This window comes from Rhinichthys klamathensis, unplaced genomic scaffold, assembly GCF_029890125.1.
Source record: "Rhinichthys klamathensis goyatoka isolate OS25496 unplaced genomic scaffold, OSU_Roscu_1.1 h1tg000136l_1, whole genome shotgun sequence".
Classification (NCBI taxonomy): Eukaryota; Metazoa; Chordata; class Actinopteri; order Cypriniformes; family Leuciscidae; genus Rhinichthys; species Rhinichthys klamathensis.
In genome coordinates, this window is record NW_026606671.1 from 1,073,179 (window position 1) to 1,096,485 (window position 23,307).

Sequence of the window (23,307 nt, forward strand, 5' to 3'; positions counted from 1 at the left end):
AGGATGTGAAACTGATAACTGCGTCAGACTGAAACTAACAAAAAACACTTGCTTCGCACCTGGCGCTGCATTGCGCCAAGTGTATGATAGGGCCCAATGACAGCAAAGACCTTTAGAGGGTTACAAAAAATGCTTTTGAACTTTCTATTCATCAAAGAAGATTCATCTATTCCAAAAAAATATCAGTTTACACAACAATATTAAGCAAGACAACAGTTTAAATAGTTGATTAAGCCACAAATCAGTATATTACAATTATTTCTGAAAGATCATGTGACACTGAAGACCGGAGTAATGATGATGCTGGTGTTTTTACTGTATTTTTGATCAAATAAATGCTGGCTTGTTAAGCATAAGAGACTTCTTTCAAAAACATTCAGGGTGTGTTCACACTTGTCATGTTTGGTTCGATTAAAACGAACCCTGGTGTGATTGCTCTGTTAGTGCGGTTCATTTGAACGCTATCATCTAAACCCTGGTGCGCACCAAAAAAGTAGACCAAGACCACTGAAAAGATGGGTCTTGGTCCGCTTCCAAACGAACTCGGGTGCAGTTCGAATGAAATATGAGTGCAACACGGACCAAAGACATGTAAACGTACCAAAAACAGGACATGATGTCACAAGATGCGACCCTAAAAAGGACTGAATGCTCAAGCATACCTGTTTTTTCTCGTCATAATCATGATGTTGCCCATCACAGTTCGGTTCGACCAATCAAGTTGTGAACTTATCCTTATGCCTTTAAGCTCTGTATCATTAGGTCCGGTGTTAAAAATGCCAATGTGAACACTAAGCGGACCAGGACTAAATGTTTTGGGTTTTTTTTGGTCTGGACCAAACAAACCAAGCGAACCGAACTACAAGTGTGAACACACCGTCAAAAATCTTACCAACCCCAAACTTTTGAGTAGAGTATAAACAAGAAACACCTGTGGTGTTAGCTGTGTTTCACCAATTTAATATTATGTGAATTAACAAAATTAGACATTTTTTAATAAACCAGTGTTTTGTTTATAGCTGTTTTGTGTAAGCTGCTGTTCACTCCAACGTAATACATAGGTTACCTCTACACCGAAGGGCTCAGAAGGAAGCGACTGTGATAGAGCAAGACAGACCATATCAAAATTTGCAATGGAGACAAGACATGTACCTCCATATCTGCGATTTGCTTTTACTGTAACTTAAGTACCTCAAGGAAAAGAAAAACACATCTCAGGTGAGCTGTCAGTGTCCAAAAGAGTGTCAGTTGAGTTGTGACAGTAATATGCGGTAATTGTATCTTTACATTATTAAGAAGTAGTAGTTCAGTTCACACAGTGTGTCGATATAATGTCACAAGATGAATTTTTAAAAGAGTGATTTTGGTTGTTGAATGCAGTTGTCACCTTATGAACACTGTACAGAACGAGATTAACATTTACTAGGAGTGGCAGTCATATTTTGCTGTAGTGTGAATGTAGTCACAGTGTTGCAATAATACTAAAAAAGAACAAATTTAAGCTGAGAGGCTTCAGACAAAAACTTTTTTTAATTCCGACTTTAAGATTGAGAATTAACGCTTCCAGCTTGGTGTTATAAGGTAATCAAGTGAATTTGAAAAAATTGCTGAAAATGGCAAAAGTTTGGGATTGGTAAGATTATTTAATGTTTTGAAAGAAGTATCTAATGGACAATAAGGCTGCATTTATTTAATCAAAAATACAGTAAAAAAAAAAAACTACCGTATTGTAATATTGCAATTTAAAATAACTGTTTTCTATTTTAATATACTTTAAAATGTAATTTATTCCTATGATGGCAAAGCTTAATTTTCAGCAACCATTACTCCAGTCATCAGTGTCCTTCAGAAATGTACGTTTCTTATTATCAATTTTGAAAACCGTTGTCCTGCTTAATATTTTTGTGGAAATGATGATACATTTTTTCCAGGATGAATTCTTTGAAGGTTCAAAAAAGCATTTATTTAAAATAGAAATCTTTATGAATGTCTTGCCTGTACCGTCACTTTTGATCAATTTAATGCATTATTTCTGAATTAAAGCAATAATTTTCTTTTTAAAAATCTTACTGGCCCTTTTACTTTTGAACAGTATTGTATGTTATCTAATCAGTTTTTATAAATTAGTAGTATTTTTCTTCAATTTGATGTATTTATGAGGACTCAAAACCCATAAAGACGCATCATTCAGAAAAGGCAGACTCATCTTTGAATGAATTTTGAATGAATGTTTTAATATAGTAGTTACAACATGTTTAGCCAACTGCTATGCCTCGGTCTGGTTGCTGAGCACCGATAGCTTGGTTTGGAAGAGACGTCTGGCAGCTCTAGCTCTCTGTGCATCTCCCTAAGGCTTTTGGCACACTAAACAGGATACAAGAGCAAAATTTAGAACGCCTATAGAAATGCATCTCTCTGATATGCACTTTTTTACAGTATAATCCTCTTCTTCATGCAGTTCTCTTGGACGTCTGTTAGCTCTGTAAACCTGGTAATAACAGTAATGCCTCTCAGGAATCTTTGGTGACTTTGCAGACATTTGGTGCATTATTAGCATTGACTTGCCATCAGTCCCATTCTAAAAAGATTATTGTACTTCTCCATTTTATCTTCCACAGGATTAATGTCATGTTTGATGATAAAAGATAATGTAAAATATTCCGAAATTGTTTAGGAATTAAAGGCAGGGTATGTGATTTGCTTCAAAAACTTTTTTTGGTATGGAAGGTTGAAAGTCTCTTCACATCACAATAGCGATCACTAAGGCCCTGTCCCAAATGGCAAACTTCATATGCAATTTCGGTCTTGTGGACTTGCCGCGTGCCGTAGGGTGTCCCATTTAACATTTTATGTTTCAGAAGGGTGCTCGCTAGCGCCCCCCTTTGCGGTCAATATGCACCTTCGATGCACACTTTTGCCAAGCCCAAACTGAAGCGAGCTCCACAGCAGACTTCTTCCCGACAGTCTAATTGGTGTTATGTCACGAAAGTGCATGGGACAGGGCCTAAGTTAAGTGGTCTAAATGTATTTATATGAATTTATATCGTCTTTGGAAGGCGTAGGACCATAAAACGTTTGTCCAATCATAGACCGCGTTCCGAGGGCTATACGAAAGGATGTCCTACCTGCCTGTCAACGTATGTTTTTACATACCCTCAACAAGCACCCTGCTCGCGCAGACATCATACAGCACGCTCAGCAACACATTTCATGTTTCACGTTTCTATGCAGAGTTAGACAGACGTTAGTCAACAAGTACCGCAAACGAAACAGCAGCCACTTTTTACAGTTCCTCCTGAACCAAAACAACAAGCTTTTGCTGCGTTCACGCCATAACTACTGTAATTTGGAAGGGATGGAAACCTGTGACATTATACTCTGAGTGGTTCGAGACTCGAATTTATGCGTTTCAATGGCAACCCTTTTTAACTTTCTATTAATCAAAGAGTCCTAAAAAAATTATGTATACTATCACGGTTTCCACAAGCATATTAAGCAGCACAACTGTTCTTTTTTCACTCCAGAAAATCATTTACTCTGTCATGTTATTCCTACACCATGTTATTTTCTTAATAGTATCATAAAAGTGGTCAATACGATTTGTACGTTTACAATATAGTTATAAGTCACATGGTAGCTTTATGTGAGGAAAAGAATGAAATGATGATGAAGTAGTAGTTGTTTTTTTCAAACCTGCCGTGTCGTGATCAGTCATGTAACATGCAATGACAAACCTAGTCCAGTATGCTTAAAGAAAGTGTTTTTTTATTTGACTCAATCATTGAGATTTCAGCATGACTTGACATGTTATTGATGTATTCTTGGCCAGTAGTTTTTGAGATTTTGAGATTAGATAGTTGATTTAAGATAGTTACTCTTCTGAAACCTAAAATATATGAATGCCTGTTGCCTATATAATAGCTGCCAGAGGATGTTATGTCCCCTTAAAGGCACTTTGGCATGGGTTACTTCACTCTGACCTCTCAATTAAATTCAGTTGAAAGTGATTACTAATTGCTGTTTTTTTTTTCCAAATGCTTGAAAATAAAAAGCAGACTTTGAGTAATAGAGTTTAGTTAATATTTAGCTGTCTTCAGCTAGATAATAATTTAAACATTAGCTGAACTAGCATATACAATTTTCAGTACGTTCTTGGCACAAGATTGTCATCTCAGCTATTGCTTGGCACATTTCAGAAGACTTGTGCCCTGAAAGGGCATTTGTAATCACTTTCTTTCTCTTGACAGATATTAGTCTTAGGTGTAACTGAATAGATGTAAAAACCTTTAGAGTTTCACGTCTCTGGCGTGCCATGATAATGTGAGGTGATGTGGCTTACAAATGTATTCAAGGCTGCTTATCTCCACAGCCAACCTTGAGGAGATTTCATGATGAAATATTTATGAAGATATGGTGGGGTTTTTAACTTTTAAAAAAAGGGATAGCGTACTTCTGAGAAAATCTCTTTCTTTCTTCTGCACTAGCAGAGAAACGTCTCAAAAGCAAAGTCGTGGGTGTGAGAGTGCGTCCTGCTGGGAGGATGAGAGGAGGAAGGAACGAGTGCCGTGGAGGATGGATACGAAAATGGCTGCATCAAAGAGAAGGTTGCCCTGATGAAAGAATGTGTTGCGTGCCGTTACAAGACTAGAATTAATACACGTTTTTGTGATGTACCACAAAGTGCCACATTTTATCCGGGACAAAAATTTATCTATAATTAAGTGGTTCTCAAAGTGTGGGAGGCACATACTTAAATTCAAATGTGCTGCGTTGTCCTCCTTATTTCTCTATAGTGGGCTCACTGTTGCATATTAATAAAGCCTCAAAAAATTATTTCTTTTCCTGACACAGAGCTGTCGTATGACTTCAGAATACTCAAAATAAGTACAAATCACATAGGTACTTTTAAGTAAAGTTTATTTTTTACTTTTAGCTTGATGTGTATAATAACAATTATTCCTTTTCCATCTGCTTTTGTGTTCCACTGACAAAAATAATTACATTTATTATTATATTTTTTAATATATTATAAGCTATTCAATATATATATATATATATATATATATATATATACATACATACATACATACATACATACATTTAAAGCCCTTTTTTAAATTAAATCAATAAAAAATATGTTTCATTCAAAATTATTTTATTTTTTAAATCAATAAATTTAATTTCAGAATAACAATGCAGGCCAACTGATAAAAAGTCCTGAAAAAACAGTTTTTCCAGATTTAATGGGGAGTGTGACAAAAAAAAGAGAACCACTACTACAAACAACTCCTTGCTAAAGTGTATTATCAAGCTTAACAGAGAGAAAGAGGAAGGAAGCTATTAGTCTGAAGCAAACATCTTGATTATGGCCTAGTAAACGTGTTGATGATGTGCAGGGATTTGTGTCACAATAGGACTGTGGCATACATTGCATACCAATAGGTGAACAAACAGTCATGTACATGCGAAGACATGCTCAGATGTTCATTCTCTACCACATGATTTTCTGTAAGTAACAAAACTACATTCAGAGCAACGGTAGACTTTCTCATTGTCTGTCATTTTGGCGGACAGGGTCGTAAAATATGTACCCGTCATTTTAATTTTCATATTTCAATGACATGTCACATGATCCTTCAAAAATCATCAGATTTGGTGGTCAGGAAACATTTCTTATTGTTAATAAAAAAAAAATATTTTTTTTTTTTAAACTGATAACTAAATACTGACAACAAACTTTTGAATGGTAATATTTATCAAAACACACTAGGCGTTTGTCATCACCTCAGGGAACCACAAGTAACCCCCAAGGTGTGTGTCTGTGCGCTGGTATTTTGAGTCACTCAGCACCTTTGGCCCCTCTTTTGTTTACCTCTGTGCCCTGTAGCTTGTTTACTTCCTGTTAGATGAATGGAAGCACAGCCAATCAAACCAGGTCAGAGAGAGAGAGGAACGAGAAGATGTACTCACAGAGGTCCATGAGAAATAGACCGGGCCTGAGAAACTGCCAGCACAGTTTGTTTAGCCTTTTTGAAGTTTCTGGACACTGACTGAGTGCTGCTGCGGGTGGGATTAATGGAGGGTAGACCGACAGTAAAGGAAAGTAAAATGTTGCCATTAAGAAGTGGCTATTCAGGTGGCTACAATTACATTAAAGCACATGACAAGATGAATTTTTAAACGTTTAAATGCATTTATAGTCGGTGCATCACGTAAAGTTGAACTCTGCTTAACCTTGTCATATCCACATCATTGTCTGCCAGTCATGTCACCTCAAATCGCCCTCTCTCATTGAAAACAAATGACTTCCAGTTGCTTTGTCACTGCAAATCGCTGTCAGTGCACGCACCCTAAGAAGTCAGCTGGCTTGGTGGATAGCATTTGGAAATGCAAGAGATTGTAGGGTGTTTTCAGACAGTGGCTGGATGATAAAGTATATGCTTTTGTATATTTCTGAGTGTGTATTTGCTTGTGCGTTTGTGTGTGAGTATGTGAGTATGCGACAGCCCGATCGATCGGTGAAGGATAAGAAGAGACATGCTTCTGTTCCACCTCTCCACACTGATCTTCTTTTTCTCCTCCTCTCAGCACTCTTCAATATTTTTGTCCTCTCCTTTTGCTGAGAATTGTAGCTATCTGGAAGAGACAGCTGGAGGACTATGCCCCACTGATTCCTTACCCACAATCCAATCTGCCCACAGACCACTGAACTCTCTCGTTCTCTGTCTGCCTGGTGATATTATGAAATGAAAATGCTTTTTTCTTGGTAAATTTGGATGAAATGCTTGACCAACATAAAATATTGTAGTACATAGCCTACTTAGACTATGATATTTTAGACAAAAATGCACAATCATCAGCTGATTTTACCTGCAGGACTTCCTCCAACATGATTATATTGCATTGACTTGACAAATAAATAATAAATTTAAAGACTACATGAATATCTATCTATCTATCTATCTATGGCTTATCTGTCTCTATTATATTATTTTTTTATTTATTTTAATTATTAATTGTATTTACTGTTGTTGTGTATTTGTTATTATATTTATTATGTTATTCTTTCCCTAATACCACCAGCCACTCACTACCATTATCATATATAATTAAATGATGTCTAAAGTTTTCAGTCTGAAGAATAACCACAGGGGCCGGTTTCACAAAGCTATTTTAGACCGGTCTATAGTGTTAGACAAGTCTAAAATTTGCCCATTAGACTAGTCTAATGCAAGTTAGACTGTTTCACAAAAATAACGACCGACTTCATTTCGACCCAAAAAATTAGACACCTTACCCCCAGGCTAACTTAGGTCTAAGACTCTATGTTACCTTGGCAACCAGCAGGGGCGTGGTAGCGGGGGGAAAAGGGGTACCGAGTACCCAGGGGGGGGGGGGCCCTTAGAAGTCGCCGAGCTCAAGTCAAAAAGTCCGTCTCCGTCTCCGTTATACTCCTCCAACAAACACATATTTTCCGCTGGGGTAAACTGCACTGAGCAGTTGAATGCGCTTATTCGATCCGCCATGTTTTTTGTTTTGAAAAGTGTCTTATTTTACCCAGAATGCATTGCAGTGTAATCCTAATTATAGTCAGAGTCTTATGTGCTTTGTGCAACAGTCTGATTTAGATGTCTATCTGAAGTCTGACTATCTACTATCTCTAAGCCATAGTCAAAGTCTATCTTTGTGAAACCGGCCCCAGAGACTCACTGCGCCTCTAAAATTCTACAGGAAACCGACAATTGCAAGAAAAAACCCACCACTTTAATGGCATCTGACTTGAAGCAGTGCATGCCGGTTAAAATTTTGTCCGACTTGAGACAGCGCCGACGCCACATCACTGTGATGTATGGCATCAAAGTACCACGAGAACGTTTCAAGCTTCTCCAGAACGGCTGCACAATCTCTGATAATGACACAGCTGTCCCACGATTGGCCAGATTCACCTATGACAACGATCACGTGTGTTTCGTGTTTATTTCGTGTTAACTCTTTTGATGCAACCATAATGTTATATTGTATCATGTTTATCACAATAACATAAGTTAAATAATATAATGTATAGACCCACTTTATTGGTATTGAAATAGTATAGGCTTATGTTGATCTTTATTCTTGTACAGATGGCGCTGTATTAAGCGGTACATGAAAAGTGTTTTTGATGCTTCATGAAAACGTCTGAAACGTCTGTGTATTTGACAAGTATTGCATCTAATCCACTTCATCTGCGATAAAGTACCCAAACACCACGTGAGCGTCTCTACGGGAAGCAGAAACTAGCTGACTTGATGGCTCTGTTTTCAATTCCACCCCGACTGCAAACGGATCAGTCTGAGCAGCGCCGTGTGAAGTCGAACACACCTAACGTCTAATAAACAATACTCAGTGCAGGAGCCATCTTAATATAAGAAGTCATAAGGTTACATCGATCACATGACAAAACAGAAACAAGCCAAACCAAGGTATACCAACAGAACAACATTCATAATACATGAAATAAGCTCGCTACACAAGGTGTGAAGGCTTCAGTCTGAAATATATCAAAAACTGCTAATCAAGCTATTTCATGGGTTATTTCAAGGTAAAAAAGAAGTTAGACATGATGACTGGGAGCCACTTATTAAGGAGTTTCAAATTTCTTTGAGAAAGTCATTCCTTCCTGTATAATTAATTCCTCATTGTTGGGTATGATGCAAAAGTAAGGCAATCATGTACCAAGGGATTTTAAAGAAGATTTCTTTCCTTGAATTAAGGTCATGCTAATTAACCAGGGACTTATAGGGACCGGCAAAATATAGCTAGACAGGCTAATGCAGTGACTGGTGATGTTTTGTTCATGGCCACATGCTATGATCCCCTAAACATTACTGTTTCTGTCTGACTTTGAAGATGAGTAGGCCTTCAGGAATCATTGGAGGTCTCTGTAGAAAATGCGGTAACACTTTAGAATACGGTTCCGTTATTAATGAATAACTACAAAGGAACAAATGAGTTTCACACTATTAACATTCTAGTTACTACTATTAACTATAAATAAACTCTGATTGATAAATTAGTAATAGTGCTCAGTTGAATAAGGTTGTTCACTATTAGCTAAAAGTGAACTACTAACATTACTAGTGGGTTGTCATTACCTTCACTTTAGAATTAATTATACATTATGCATTATTCATTTTAATTATAAAACTGTATATGGTAGTTCTTAGTTGTCATCTGGGAGGAATGAAAAATAGTAGTTATTGATTAGCTGAATTACCACATTCGACTATGCATTATAATTCATTAATCAGTTTCTTGTTAGTTAATCTTAGCTTCCTGTAGTTATTCATTAATGACGGAACTGTATTCTAAAGTTTTACAGAAAATGCATGAAGGCAATAAGACCCATATTATTGCAACAACAAAAAAAGACTTGTCAAGTTGTCACTTTAATGGTGGCTGTACAGGTACAGTGATGATTATTAAAAAACATATTTGTTCAGAGCCCTGAGCATTTCAAAAATAGCTTAAGTAATACTTTATTGACTTTTTTGAAAATCCCTGCAATGCACCAAATGGAGGATGTACCTCTCTGTCTCTCACTCATTTCTTATGATGTTTTCAACCCACTTTAATACTATGAGGCTTAGCCTCAATTTTAACAGAAATGCGTTCTACTACAAATGTGGCATTTCTGATTGAAACGGGACTTTTAATGAGAAAAGAAATGTTGGATGAGATTTAATTTTCTCCATGGGGAACTGATTGGATGGTGAGAAGAACTGCTCTCTATATGACAGGTTGTTTGAGAGGAGTGTCTGTAAAATAAGAAGAGGCAATACAAACTTTACAAAGACAAATATTTTTCTAATTTATTTATTCATTAATTTTTATATGGCCAATTTAGTTACTGTATCGTTCAAATATTACATCACATTGCATTGTTGATATTCTATCTAATTTGTAATGGCTTGTTAAAGACATTTTCCCTCTCTGTGCTGATTCATTGTCTACAGCTGTGGGACTGCAGGCTGTTCCTTCAGCGTTTTGGGATGTTTGCCATCATTGCTTCTTTTGTTTGTGAAGTTGTATCCAGGTGATTTGGTTGTATGCTGGGGGTTATTAGACTATGGTGCAATGGGAATGGAAAAGCTGAACATTCAGAATGTAGAGAGTGATACTACAGCTCATGTCTATACTTCAATGGAGAAAAAACGAAATCTGCAAAATACAATCTGAAAAATTGTGTTTTTTACAGTTGACCTACTATGTGTTAAGATTTCTCCCATTCATTTGTTTTGTACAAGTGGTCTGTCACCTCCCCCTGTACTTTGTCTCTGTTTGTGGATGCATTGCACAGATTGCACATACATTTTAATGTTACAGAGAACTGTTTCCTTCTCTTTTGTCTTTCACATAATTTGAAGATGATTTGTCATTGCTTTTGCTTGTAATCTAAATGTTTAATGCATTATAATGCAAATTTTATCAGCACAGTCATACAAAACTCAGATGCTCCCAGAGGAAACTTTGTGATGTCTGTTTGTATGAAGACAACTAACATTTTCTCTCAAGATTGTGGCACTGGGGGCAGCTGGGGGCTAAGCACTCGATGAAACGGGTTACGCTCATCCACAGTAGGCTCGTTGTTGGTGTTTTTTTCATCTGGATGCTGAATAACATTACGTAACCTGTTCTGACGTGGCGGCACTGAACAAGGCCGAAGCATGCTGACTTTGTTTTCCCCTGTCATTGCAGATCTCGTCATCAGAGTGGCGAAGGATAAATTCGGAGCCATACAATCCGAGTACCAGAAGGTAAGTGCATGTGACTGTGCCTACCTGAACCTCCATGCCATTACGTGTACCTCCGCCACCGCAGTTGAGTTGTGGGGACATTGTCTCAACGCATCTATTATGAAACAATATTTTAATTGAGTATGAAAGCCACGGAGCGAGCTTTGCCCTGTTATGCTCTTATTCTGGAAGAGCTGTTAATTGCTTTTGGCATTATAGCCTGTAGTAAATAGAGGAAGAAACTATTTGTTGCTTTTTAATAACGAAAATGAGTTTAATTAAACAACAGCTCTTGCTTTGAAGTTTCAGCATCCAACTCTTGGGAACAAACAAACATATGGGGCAAACCTTAATGAATCAGTTTCACCAACATTTCCTGTGTTGTTGAGAGGAAATATGATCCCGGAGATGCACAGCCCGATTATAGTGCTCAAAGTGCTTCAATTTACCACATTTATTTCTCAGCAAACAGCCTATATTATATTATATTACAATTATTATATATTATAATGGCTATCATTTAAATGTTTTTATTTTATTTACACTTATATTCAGCAAGGACACATTAAATTGATTTAAAATCACATTTAAGGCTTTTACATTGTTCAAACAATTTCAATTTCATATAAATGCTGTTCTTTTGAATTCATCCAGCGGCACAACTGTTTTCAACATCAATAATATGAAGAAATCAGCATTTTAGAATGATTTCTGGAGGATCATGTGACACTGAAGAATGTGAATGAAGATGTATTTTTTTATATTATTTTATTCATAGGGTTATTCAAGGGTAATCACTTAAAATGTATTATTAATTTGGCCTTAATTTAAATGAGCATGTCTTTACAAATTATTTAGTGACATTGTATAAGGCTGAAGAACGATTATCTCAAAATTGTCAAACATCAGCCAATTAACCTATAATCACACTTCACTTTTCAGTTTTGCTGTTTTGCTCTGTAACACTTAAGAATATGGAAAGCTGGATATGGATGCGACTGTCGGCCAAATACATGATTCACTCAATCCCTGGGACTGTCAAAATGGGTCTGGTTCCCATTACAGATGACAAGTGTTCTTCCTGGTTCTTAAGTGATTTTATTTGCCTTTTATTTGTTTGACTGTTTATTTGATTTGGCTTACCATCTGTTCTGTATTTTTTTTCTATTTTTGCTGTTCTGCATGCCTCATCATCTGGCACCTCCCAGCCAGAAAACATTGTTCTGACGCTACAGGTAATGTGTGTGTCCTGCTAGCCGTGTCAAGGGCCAAACCGGACCCAAGTCTGACTGACCACCCTTATTCCTTAGTTCCTCCTAACCCTTACAGAACCCAGCCCTGTACTCATGCTGTTCACAAGTTTGTTTCAGTGTAACTTTCTGGTCTAATTTTGATTGTGATTGTGTCATCCATAATGCATCATTAGGTAGATTAAAAAATTGTAATAGACATAGTCTCTTGTACATTTTGTCTATTGTAATAGACAAAAATTGTAATAGAGATAGTCTCAATAAGCTCCCTGGCTTCCTAGCTCCTGAATCAGTATATCGTGTACACATATTCCGGCACTGGTAAGGACAGTAAGGACCCTGGCTCACTACACATTGGGACATTGACAACGAAACTGTTGTCATGTCATCATCAATAACACTGCAGGTATTTATGAACAAAAGCAGAACTAATATTTTCTGGCATTTATGTTTTTAATGTTATTTAAAGTACAGGTACAATAGAAAGGAGACAGGAAGTTCGAGAAGGAGGAATTATGACAACAGAGCTGTTTAATATTCCATTTAATGGATAGCAAATGATTAAAACTATTTAATTTATACAAAAAGCACACTAGATTTTGAATATTTCTACTTCAAACTGTATTTAATAATTATGTAATTATTTATGTGTTAAATGTGCAAATATATTTAACATTAATCTGTTATTTTATATTTAACACGACTTATACACTCACCTAAAGGATTATTAGGAACACCTGTTCAATTTCTCATTAATGCAATTATCTAATCAACCAATCACATGGCAGTTGCTTCAATGCATTTAGGGGTGTGGTCCTGGTCAAGACAATCTCCTGAACTTCAAACTGAATGTCAGAATAGGAAAGAAAGGTGATTTAAGCAATTTTGAGCGTGGCATGGTTGTTGGTGCCAGACGGGCCGGTCTGAGTATTTCACAATCTGCTCAGTTACTGGGATTTTCACGCACAACCATTTCTAGGGTTTACAAAGAATGGTGTGAAAAGGGAATAACATCCAGTATGCGGCAGTCCTGTGGGCGAAAATGCCTTGTTGATGCTAGAGGTCAGAGGAGAATGGGCTGACTGATTCAAGCTGATAGAAGAGCAACTTTGACTGAAATAACCACTCGTTACAACCGAGGTATGCAGCAAAGCATTTGTGAAGCCACAACACGCACAACCTTGAGGCGGATGGGCTACAACAGCAGAAGACTCCACCGGGTACCACTCATCTCCACTACAAATAGGAAAAAGAGGCTACAATTTGCAAGAGCTCACCAAAATTGGACCGTTGAAGACTGGAAAAATGTTGCCTGGTCTGATGAGTCTCGATTTCTGTTGAGACATTCAGATGGTAGAGTCAGAATTTGGCGTAAACAGAATGATAACATGGATCCATCATGCCTTGTTACCACTGTGCAGGCTAGTGGTGGTGGTTTAATGGTGTGGGGGATGTTTTCTTGGCACACTTTAGGCCCCTTAGTGCCAATTGGGCATCGTTTAAATCCCACGGCCTACCTGAGCATTGTTTCTGACCATGTCCATCCCTTTATGGCCACCATGTACCCATCCTCTGATGGCTACTTCCAGCAGGATAATGCACCATGTCACAAAGCTCGAATCATTTCAAATTGGTTTCTTGAATATGACAATGAGTTCACTGTACTAAAATGGCCCCCACAGTCACCAGATCTCAACCCAATAGAGCATCTTTGGGATGTGGTGGAACGGGAGCTTCGTGCCCTGGATGTGCATCCCACAAATCTCCATCAACTGCAAGATGCTATCCTATCAATATGGGCCAACATTTCTAAAGAATGCTTTCAGCACCTTGTTGAATCAATGGCATGTAGAATTAAGGCAGTTCTGAAGGCGAAAGGGGGTCAAACACAGTATTAGTATGGTGTTCCTAATAATCCTTTGAGTGTATATTTTTTACAGGAAGTGTTTACGTTGAATTAAATGCCAGATATCGTTTAGTGTGCTAAAAAAAAAACAGGAAAAAACAATAATTCATAATCCCCAAATTAAATACCTCTTAATGTAATCAGTTTTCAGGTTATAATCAGGTTTTTTTCCATTTAAGTTTTTTTTAGGGCTGTCAGCGTTAATGCATTAATCGCGATTAGTTAAAAAAAATCCATAACGCGTTATTTTTTTTAATCGCATTTCAAGGAACGCCTTTTTGTCCCTTTGATTAGCCCGTAGTCAGCCCCTTTGGTTTGTGAAGCGGTAAAAAGTGATGGATAGAAAAAGTACGACCGGATTTTTAAACAGCCTGTTTAACTTTAAAAAAAAAAACAGACGGTTCCGTTGACAACACTAAGGTACAATGCAGCATTTGTTTCAAGGAGTTCAGCTACCATCGGAGCACGTCAAGTCTAAGTTACCACCTCCAGGCGAAACACCCCGGTGTTTCACCTGACGCCTCCCCGCCAAGCCACCCGCAGCCTCGCCAAAGAACTATTCCTGAGTGCGGGCGTCGCAGCAGACCCTTGGATGAAAATAAGTTAACCACAGCGATCGCCAGATGGGTGGCAACTGATTGCAGACCAGTCAACATTGTTGAAGATTCGGGTCTCAGGGATGTAATCAGGTTGGCAAGTTCTGAACCGGCTTACATGTTACCATCGCGGGGAACAATTGTTGCTCGCATAGAGGAGCTTTATGAAGCTGAGAAACAATCTAAAATCAATCTCCTGCGAAATGCAAATGCTGTGGCATTAACCGGGGATCATTGGACGTCAGTAAGAAACCAGAATTATCTTGGAGTTACTGCACACCATATAGACGCTGACTGGAAGTTGCATTCGTTTGCTTTAACGGTTAAACACTCAGAAGAACGGCACTTTGCAGAAACATGTGCCGAACAATTTTCTGAAGTTGCAGAGCAGTGGGAAATTGCGGGGAAGGTGACAACAATTGGCACCGACAGTGCCCGTAATATGACAGCAGCAGCAAGACTCCTGCCATACGAGCACATGCCGTGCGTTGCGCACAGTTTACAGCGATCGATCACAATGTCACTCCGTGACAGTGGTCTTGAGAATGTCTTGGCAAAATGCCGCAAATTGGTTGGACATTTTAAGCATAGTCCAGCAAATGCAGCTGAATTGCGAGCACAACAAGAGAAGTTGGGACAGCCACAGGAGCCCCTCATCCAAGATGTTTCCACCAGGTGGAACTCCACTCTCAGCATGATCACCCGGCTTCTGAGAAACAAGGACCTTGTCAAGGCTACACTTGAACTCCATCAACAAAGAGGCACACCAGCCATGCTGACTAATGCAGAACTGGAGAAGATCGAAAAGCTTGAAACACTCCTTGAACCATGCAGGTAAATATTTTGAATTTGTTTTGTTGAAAATTAAAATGTGACTGATTTATTAGTCTCTCTTTAATCATTTAGTTATTGCTAAAATTAGATGCTGCTGCTTTTGTAGCTTTAAACATTGGTTATATGAATATGAAAAGCACTGTAAGATGAAGAGGAGGAAGGCCTACTACACACATGCTCTAAAAATTTCGTTTTTAGAATTTTATTTCACTGGAGCTTAACTTCATCCTTTTTTTTTTCTTTTTTTTTTTTTTTATTACTGGTCATTGATTGCACTTTATGTTTCTTGGCAGGTATGTGACTGAGCTTTTAGGAGGAGAACAGTACATATCCTGCTCCGTGGTCCTGCCTGCACTGTGTCATTTGTTCCGGTTGATGACTGCTTCTGACGATGATCCAGGTTATGTGCTCCGGTTTAAAGCGGCCTTCACATCTGACCTATCAAAGCGAAAACAAAGCACCAATCTCCAGTGGTTGAAAGTGGCAACAGCGCTTGACCCCAGATTTAAGGATCTGAAATGCCTTCCCAGATCTGAAAGGGAGGAAGTCTGGAAGTTGATTAAAGAGGAGAGTGCCCAGCAACCTGAGCCTCGTAGAGAACCTGAGCCAGGTCCACCTAAAAAGAAGATGCACTTTCTGTTAGCTGCTGCATCAGATTCAGATGACGAAGAAGACCCAGCATCTGACACGTCTGTGGATCGGTACAGAGGTGAGCCCAGCATCTCCATCGATGACTGTCCATTGGAATGGTGGTCTGGACACGCAAGGGCCTACCCAACCTTGGCACCTCTAGCACAAAAATATCTGGCTACACCTGCAACAACGGTACCGTGTGAAAGACTGTTCTCACTCTCTGGTCACATCTTGCAAAAAAAGAGAGCAGCACTGTCCACTGCTAATGTCAACAGACTGGTGTGTATTAGCAATTGGGTTAAAGAAAATAAATAGGAGAGACAACTTAGAACTCAAATAGTTCTGAATCTCATGTCCAATCATGCAATATTTTTCATTTCATCTTACTGTCATTTGGACTTTTTTTTTCATCCATGTGCAGCACAGGTTAATTACAAGGATGACATTCTTCATTTAAAACTAGAAAATGTTACAAATATCCCGCTGTGGCCGTCAATGTTTTAGACTGTTCTGTTTGTCATAACGCGAGTTAGAAATTTCCTACCAGTGTTACATATCACTTGATTGCTGTTATTTCCAGCTAGGAATTGTTTTGCTAATGATGTTATTGTTTATTTTTGAAGTAGCTTATGAGAGTGGCCTGATAAATGTAATCTCTCAAAGTAAGCACTGCGTTACTTTATTCCTCCTAATATTTGGAAGTTGGTCTACATTGCACCTTTTTTTTAATAAAAAAAGGTCAAAAAGGAAATTGTATGTGTTCTTTTGATTCCCAATGAAAACTCTGGTAAGATATACTACATTATGGGCTTAGAACTGCCTTGATATGCAAAATAACAGAATTTTACACGTGCAATTCAAACCGCGATTAATCGCAGTTAACTATGAAGCTTCTGCGATTAATTGCGATTAAAAAAATTAATCGTTTGACAGCCCTAGTTTTTTTATGATGTTAAACTTCATTTAAACTAAGAACCTGCAGGGACTTTTTTCATTCGCACACATGCTCCTAAATACATTCTAAAGTTTGCAAACACCTCTGTTTGGTCGCAAATGCTCGCACTATCGAGCCCTGATGCCTCCATTATTTATGATAAAGACTCCTAATCTATAAAAAAGCAGCATATTATAACATTTTTCTTCTAAGATGCTGCAAGTTGAATTCAATTTATCTTTAACGTGGCTGCTGCAGACAAGAGGCATTGGATCCAAGAGCAGCAAACATTTATTGAAACAGGACAACTGAAATAACTCTAGACAAGGAACGAGATAAATCCAGCAAGCACATGAACAAGAAGTTACAACAAACGCACACGATACAACTGTATATTGGCAACGCTAGACAGGGAACAAAAGAAACACTGTGGTATATATACACAAAGGGAAAACAAGGTTAACAAAATAACAGTGGCTAATTGTCATGGGTACACACAAGGGTAACTAAGGGAACTAACAACCCACACCTGGGGAGAACTACAACACATGGCACAAGACCGGAAATAACACAAACGTCCTCACTCAAGAGTCAAGACAGGGGAACACACTCAACACAGGCTGGGATCATGACATTATTGATTGCCTTAGAACCACATATCTATGCTCTAACTGCTACACCTCAGCTCGAAATCAACATTACACACTTTTAATACAGTTTTAAAATGGGGAATAATTGAACTATATAATTGAATTGAATTGAATTCATTGAACTTTTTTCTTGGCCATCCTATATTAAAATCACAGGTATTTAATGTCTCTTTCATCTCTGTAATTGGTAAGATAATCACAGATACACAGACATTTCCTCATGTGCTGTCGGCAGTTTTTAGCTCAGCTATAACCCAGTGAGGTGTGCGGCTGCGCTAACAGGGAGGATGACATCCATAGATGAGCCAGTCTGAAGCTTGAATATGCTGATACTAGAGAAGCTCAGCAGAGGGTCAGTGAGACTCAGAGTAGAACGGTCAGTAACCTCATACCCTATAGGTGTGAATTCCCCCTTGATAGTCTTAGCTGCTAAGCTTTTGTGTAATTTACAGCGAGACTTTCAGTTCTTACCCACATAGGCATGATGGGAAATGAGCTTTTAAAACCACTTTTAGAGAATTTTAAATATGAAAAGGCTCTACCCTTGAGGAGAAGCAAGGGTTCTTGGTGACAGACAAAGCCTCTGGTTTATTCAGCGGATTAAGCTTATCCGCAGACTGGCCTGAGGAGAGCCCTGCTCATTCAGAAGTGTCCATAATGCCTCGGGACGTGCAAACGGATTCAATGGCAGCATATGGATAAAATGTTTAACATTATACCATCATGTTACATACAGTATGGAAATTTTGCATGGTTTAATTTCCCTCATTTGAAATGCAGTTACCTTGGAAGGCTTTTGAGACGAGGATATTTGCTTCACTTGGAAAAAAGCTTCCTCTAGCAAATGCTTTGCTTGTCTTTTTTTTTAAATGATGAACCGTGAAAATATTTTGTATCTTAGATATATGTTGATCTTCCTTTTAAAATACAGTTTAACATAATTATAATAATAACAATAACATTATAATATAATAATATGTCTCCATATGAAATACTCATTTAGTGTAATTGTAGTTCTAAAACATAGGCTACACACATGACACTCTTTGCTTCCTTTTAGTAGTGGATGAACTAATCCGAAAATTTAAACCTATATAACTTAGATGGCTTCCTGGATGCAAATCAAGACTTAACTGAGATTTATTTTCCTGACATTCATTGTGGATCAGGCTTATACTGCATTGAGGAAACTATCTCAAATATTAACTCAATTTGTTTGCATTTATTAAACATTTAAGAAATTCTAATCTGTGAAACTTTGTGTTGTGTGCAGGTGATTTATTATGAGATTGGTTTTGTGGTGTGTGCGGCACTGGGCCTGCTGTTCACCGTGCTGCTGCCGCTGGTGGGGCTTCTCTTTTGTTTGTGCCGCTGCTGTGATAACTGTGGAGGAGAGATGCACCAGAGACAGCGGAAGAACGCAGACTGCCTTAGAGGACTGCTGACCACACTGTTACTCACAACCACCTTCATTATCACGTAAGTTTTTTGCGTTTGTCTGAATGCGCAGGTGCGATTGCATCCCTAACCTTTAACACGGTAAGTTTCCATTTCAAAACCTAGTGTGATGCCTACATAGGCAGTATTTTAAGGTCTCATATGCACAAAAAGGCAAAGGATGTTCCAAAAGGTCTGTCTACCAAGATGCCTTCTTTTGAGCAGATTCGTATTCAAGTCATCACATACTGTATATAATTTTGGTGGAATGTTAAATGCTTTCAACAAGCTAAATGAAAAATAAAAACGATTACCATTTAAGATGGTAATTTAAATTAATTAAATTTAGATGTGCTGATTGTAAATATAATTAAGTAAATGGCAACAATATTAAAATGTTAATTTAAAAAAATATTTAAGGTGACGTAGTTGCATTGTACTTACTCAAACTCACTGTTATTACAATAGTAAGTACATGTAGTAACGTGTAACTGCATCAACGTAAAATAAAGTGTTGCCAATTTTTAGAGTGTCATATTCTTAATTTAGCAACATGCTAACATCAAGCTCTATTGAAATCAATTATGTCTCTAATTGTGCAAACCTTACAAATTGGTCATGTAGGTGCCACTTAAAAGGCAGCAAACTATGTATGCAGTAGACAGCAAAGGCAGCTCAGTACTTTTGGAACACAGCCTAAAGGTCCTTGCACACCAAGTCCGAAATTTTCGTATGCGTTTTTATTTATTCGTCATTCGGTAGCTCTGAATTGTCAAAACACCTCTCAAAATGCTTGCTACGAATGCGAAAAACACAGAAAATCGAACCCGATCCAAAAAACAATAATTTTTGGACAGACTAAAGTTTCGGAGGCAGTGTGTAAACGTGATTGACACAACGTGAGGTCGTGTTTATTTTTGAACGTGTGAAAATTTTGGACTCGGTGTGCAAGGACCTTAAATCATCAAGAGCAAATTCAAAAGCTGATAAGTTCAATCAAAGACCTCAGCATGGATACTTTTGAGCTTGCAGTTAATCTCCCTGTCCTAAAGTCGCCATGTTCCCAAAAGCATATTGTAGACGAGTGTACACTACAGAAAGAAATACAGCAGGATCGCACAATAGCGGGAACTCCAGGATAGCAACGGCACACTGAATAGAGTGTTTGATGTGCCTCTGCTTTATGGATTCAGCTGGCTGGCTCTTTATTAAAGATTCCATAGCACATGCCTGGCTGCCTGGAGATGGGCTTGTCTCCTCATGCAAAAACCTCCCGGGATTTCAACCTTCATGATTCTGATCAAGCCATAACTGGGGCTACTTTACACACTGCTCTCTTTAGGGTCAATCTTGTTTAAAGGAAAGACAGGCGCCACCCAGTCTCTTTGTAGGAAGTTTAACTGAAAATCAGATATTATGTGATCATCCTAAAAGGACTCTCAAAGAGAGATTATGGAAATGTTCTTGAGTATGAAGCATCTCCAGGGGTGTAGGTTATGAATACGAATAGTGTTTGTCTTAGTAACGGGGTGAAACCTGGAGTTTTGTTGACCCGTCTTGTCCAAGAAATTTTATTGTAATTGCTTGATGAACTCGGGCCGCTTTCTGAGGACTCTGCGGTTTTCTTTTGAAACATTGGGCGTAATGTAGGCTTGATGAATAATTAAAGAAGTGACCCAATTATGACAAGAAAATTCATCATTAGTGCCATCTTACTTTTAAGTAAGCATTTCTTAGGGACACTGTCAGCCAAGTCATGCACACAATGGTGTGTGTGATGGTCAGGCAAAATAACAGCTTTAGGCATCTATTACTTGTATTTTTAGTAATTTACTTTACGGTTTTCTAGACTTTTTGTATCCCTGACATCCGTGACTATCTGTTTGTTTTATGCTTAAAATGCATGATTCAGATGGCTGCAAGTAGTGAAAGATAATTTGATGTCATTTGTGTAACTAATTCGTAAAGCTGGTAAGATTTTTTTTTCATGTTTCTGAAAGAAGTTTCTTATGCTCACCAAAAATACAGTAAGAACAGTAATATTGTCGTGACTTCAAAATATTGTCAGTAATATTGTCACTATTAATGATAATACATCATTACTTCATTCTTCAGTGTCACTTGATTCTTCAGAAATCCTTCTAATATGCTGATTTGCTGCTCAAGAAACATTTCTTGTTATTATCAATGTTGAAAACAGTTGTGCTGCTGGATATTTTTGTCGAAACTGACACATTTTTTAGAAAGTACAAAAGAATAACATTTATTTGAAATGGAAATTAATTAACATTGTAAATGTCTTTACTGTTCCTTTTGATAAATTGAATGTGTCCCTTCTGAATACGTATTTCTTCAAAAAAATATTACTGACTCAAACCTTTTGAATGGTAGTGTATATAAAACATATATTACATGTTTTCTTACTACGTCTTACTATGTATACGGCATGTGCCATTATGTTAAAAATAGATGCTATTGCCGTTATTTACAAATGACCGCTCGTATAAATGTGTGTCCTCGTTCTGAGGAAGCTGCTCTTTAAAACATAATGATACACTTTGATGCTTTTGCAGGCCGTTTTTATTATATATTTATTTAATTCCGTATGTGCATTTCTTTTTAAACAGTCCTAAATCAAAGTAGTAGTTTAACAAAACATGGATCATAAATTTTGCATTGACATGGATAAGACATCAGGGTTTACATACATTTAAATTGGCAGATTCATTCATTAAATTAATAATCTTTAACCGTGGTCCTATATGTAAAGTCGCACACACATATTCACAGAGAGGAACATTTCATTGCTAATAGCTTGAATTTTAAAGCCTATGAGACTTAATGGATCAACTTTTTCCTCAGATGTTTCCTGAAATTCCTTAGGGGAATTAAAAATAGACACAAATGAGAATTGCTGATGGAAAGTAGGGGCTCTAAAGCTCAAATTATTGTTCTTTGGAACAATTAGATGAGAAATATTTGATTTTGACATTGAAATCTCTTGGTTTTGAAGATACACAGTTGGAGGCTGTGTCTAGGGAAGACATACAGGTCCTTCTCAAAAAATTAGCATATTATATTATTTTCCATAATGTAATGATAAAAATTAAACTTTCATATATTTTAGATTCATTGCACACCAACTGAATTATTTCAGGTCTTTTATTGTTTTAATACTGATGATTTTGGCATACACCTCATGAAAACCCAAAATTCCTGTCTAAAAAAATTAGCATATCATGAAAAGGGTCTCTAAACGAGCTATTAACCTAATCATCTGAATCAACTAATTAACTCTAAACACCTGCAAAAGATTCCTGAGGCTTTTAAAAACTCCCAGCCTGTTTCATTACTCAAAACCCCAATCATGGGTAAGACTGCCGACCTGACTGCTGTCCAGAAGGCCATCATTGACACCCTCAAGCAAGAGGGTAAGACAGAAAGAAATTTCTGAACAAATAGGCTGTTCCCAGAGTGCTGTATCAAGGCACCTCAGTGGGAAGTCTGTGGGAAGGAAAAAGTGTGGCAAAAAACGCTGCACAACGAGAAGAGGTGACCGGACCCTGAGGAAGATTGTGGAGAAGGACCGATTCCAGACCTTGGGGGACCTGCGGAAGCAGTGGACTGAGTCTGGAGTAGAAACATCCAGAGCCACCGTGCACAGGCGTGTGCAGGAAATGGGCTACAGGTGCCGCATTCCCCAGGTCAAGCCACTTTTGAACCAGAAACAGCGGCAGAAGCGCCTGACCTGGGCTACAGAGAAGCAGCACTGGACTGTTGATCAGTTTTGCATGTCATTCAGAAATCAAGGTGCCAGAGTCTGGAGGAAGACTGGGGAGAAGGAAATGCCAAAATGCCTGAAGTCCAGTGTCAAGTACCCAAAGTCAGTGATGGTCTGGGGTGCCATGTCAGCTGCTGGTGTTGGTGCACTGTGTTTTATCAAGGGCAGGGTCAATGCAGCTAGCTCTCAGGAGATTTTGGAGCACTTCGTGCTTCCATCTGCTGAAAAGCTTTATGGAGATGATTTCATTTTTCAGCACGACCTGGCACCTGCTCACAGTGCCAAAACCACTGGTAAATGGTTTACTGACCATGGTATTACTGTGCTCAATTGGCCTGCCAACTCTCCTGACCTGAACCCCATAGAGAATCTGTGGGATATTGTGAAGAGAAAGTTGAGAGACGCAAGACCCAACACTCTGGATGAGCTTAAGGCCGCTATCGAAGCATCCTGGGCCTCCATAACACCTCAGCAGTGCCACAGGCTGATTGCCTCCATGCCACCCCGCATT

At 38.1% G+C, this 23,307-nt stretch overlaps 2 protein-coding genes across 15 annotated transcripts in view; both read left to right on the plus strand.

Moving 5' to 3' along the window:
• The window catches only part of prom1a (prominin 1a), a 70,596-nt gene that overhangs the window by 20,816 nt on the left and 26,473 nt on the right, over positions 1-23,307 (plus strand). For 10 of the 14 annotated variants that reach the window (XM_056257248.1, XM_056257251.1, XM_056257260.1 and 7 more), the window contains exons 2-4: positions 10,738-10,796; positions 11,984-12,010; positions 18,852-19,057. In XM_056257248.1, coding sequence (XP_056113223.1) covers positions 10,738-10,796; positions 11,984-12,010; positions 18,852-19,057 — 292 coding nt within the window. The remainder of the gene's footprint in view (positions 1-10,737; positions 10,797-11,983; positions 12,011-18,851; positions 19,058-23,307) is intronic. The other 4 variants (XM_056257252.1, XM_056257254.1, XM_056257259.1 and 1 more) reach the window with 1 other exon arrangement.
• On the plus strand, positions 14,125-16,338 carry LOC130089743 (E3 SUMO-protein ligase ZBED1-like). Its single transcript, XM_056257262.1, has 2 exons — positions 14,125-15,361; positions 15,655-16,338. Exons 1-2 carry the CDS (start codon positions 14,646-14,648, stop codon positions 16,307-16,309), a joined length of 1,371 nt encoding a protein of 456 aa, XP_056113237.1. The 5' UTR covers positions 14,125-14,645; the 3' UTR covers positions 16,310-16,338.